Source organism: Mandrillus leucophaeus, unplaced genomic scaffold, assembly GCF_000951045.1.
Source record: "Mandrillus leucophaeus isolate KB7577 unplaced genomic scaffold, Mleu.le_1.0 Scaffold521, whole genome shotgun sequence".
Taxonomy (NCBI): Eukaryota; Metazoa; Chordata; class Mammalia; order Primates; family Cercopithecidae; genus Mandrillus; species Mandrillus leucophaeus.
In genome coordinates, this window is record NW_012105598.1 from 561,207 (window position 1) to 562,912 (window position 1,706).

General features: G+C 50.9%; 1 protein-coding gene across 2 annotated transcripts in view; it reads right to left on the minus strand.

Annotated features, from left to right (window-relative positions):
- Positions 1-1,706, minus strand: part of DAGLB (diacylglycerol lipase, beta) — a 56,084-nt gene that overhangs the window by 7,385 nt on the left and 46,993 nt on the right. For both annotated transcript variants that reach the window (XM_011996662.1, XM_011996661.1), the window contains 2 exons: positions 383-451; positions 228-300 (listed from right to left, as the gene is read on the minus strand). In XM_011996662.1, the coding sequence (XP_011852052.1) occupies positions 228-300; positions 383-451 (142 nt within the window). The remainder of the gene's footprint in view (positions 1-227; positions 301-382; positions 452-1,706) is intronic.

Sequence of the window (1,706 nt, forward strand, 5' to 3'; positions counted from 1 at the left end):
GCCTCCCAAAGTGCTGGAATTACAGGCGTGAGCCACCGCGCCCGGCCCATTTGCTTTCTTAAATATCACAGAGTCCTAGACCAGAATCTGACCAGAGGGTGGAAGGAGAGCTTCTAGAAACAGCATAGAGTGTCCTGCACTGAGGATGCAATTCCTCCCGGCTCTCCACAGGATCTTAGGGACAGGCCCTGTGGCCTGCAGACCCTCTCAACAAGGCACCCGCTTACCTTGGGTTTATTGCAGTGCGCAACCACCCGCAAGATTCTTCTCTTCAGATCTTCCAAGTTGGTCACACTGAGCCTGTTTAGCAAAGAGGCACACTGAGGCTGGGACCCAGCACTCCCTACCCCCCAGCCCCGGGCGCAGCACCAGGCAGGCTTACCTGGGAATCACATCCTTCCCCAGGACGAGCGACACGATGAAGCTCTGAGAATATTCATGCAGAGCTTTGCTGAAATTCCAAACGAGAGGACGTTAGCTTTACGACGACACTGCCCACAAGGGCTTCCACGAAAGAAATCAGTGACACTGAGGGGTTAGTTTCCCAGACCTCAGCTCTGTTCTCTCTTCTCTAAAGGGAGGGGAGGGGAAACTTCAGTTACGGCGACTGACTGGCCAGATCCTACTAAAGCCACAATATACGTCCGACAGAGACGCCCCACGGCTAAAACTGCAAACGGGACACCAAGGTGGACCAGGCACATGGATCTGTCCTTTGACCCAGAAACCACACTTGGAAGACTCCATCAAAGATGCACTGGCAAAAATGAAGGGCAGAGGCAACAGGCGATTGACTGCGGCAGAACCTGCACCGGCAGAGGCTGGGAGCCTCCAGATACCCATCCCCAGAGTTGCCTTCAGCTCACAATGAGTCACACAATATTGCGTCCCGCACAGCTGGGAGAAGAAGGAGGCTATGTGTGCCGCTGCGGGGTCATCTCAGGACATGTGGTGAAAGTGAACAGCCACCACCAGAGGCAGAAGAGCAGGGAGAAAGTGCAGCCTTTCACCAACAGGAGAGGAACACAGACACGCTTCCTTCCAGCCATGGACATAACGGAAACGCCAGTCAAAATCACCACACACTTCAACCTCTGGGGTGACAGGACATTTTTTTTTTCTTTTTTTTTTTGAGGAGCCTTGCTCTCTGTCCGCCTTTTCCCCAGGCTGGAATCAGTGGTGCGATCTCGGCTCACTGCAACCTCCGCCTCCCGGGTTCATGCTGTTCTCTTGTCTCAGCCTCCCAAGTAGCTGGGACTACAGGCGCCCGCCACCACGCCCAGTTAAGTTTTTGTATTTTTAGTAGAGACGAGGTTTCACCACGTTAGCCAAGATGGTCTCGATCTCCTGACCTCGTGATCCGCCTGCCTTGGCCTCCCAAAGTGCTGGGATTACAGGTGTGAGCCACCGCACCTGGCCAGAAAGGACATTTTTGAGGGAACAAGGATGGAAATGAGATTTCTCTGAATGCACCCTGCTTTGTTGAGTTGTCTTTGGAACCTGTTAATGTTTTATTTTACATCATTAGAAAACAAAATGACACAAAATAACAAGAAGCAATCCCTTAAATAACAAGCTAAATGAAACAAATGAACCTAATAGTGTATTAACCAAACAGAAGAATTATTTCAAGTGACTTAAAAAACCACAGTAACCTGGCTGTACATCTCTACCAGGAATACATCTTTGCAAGAAAGCAAACTGGG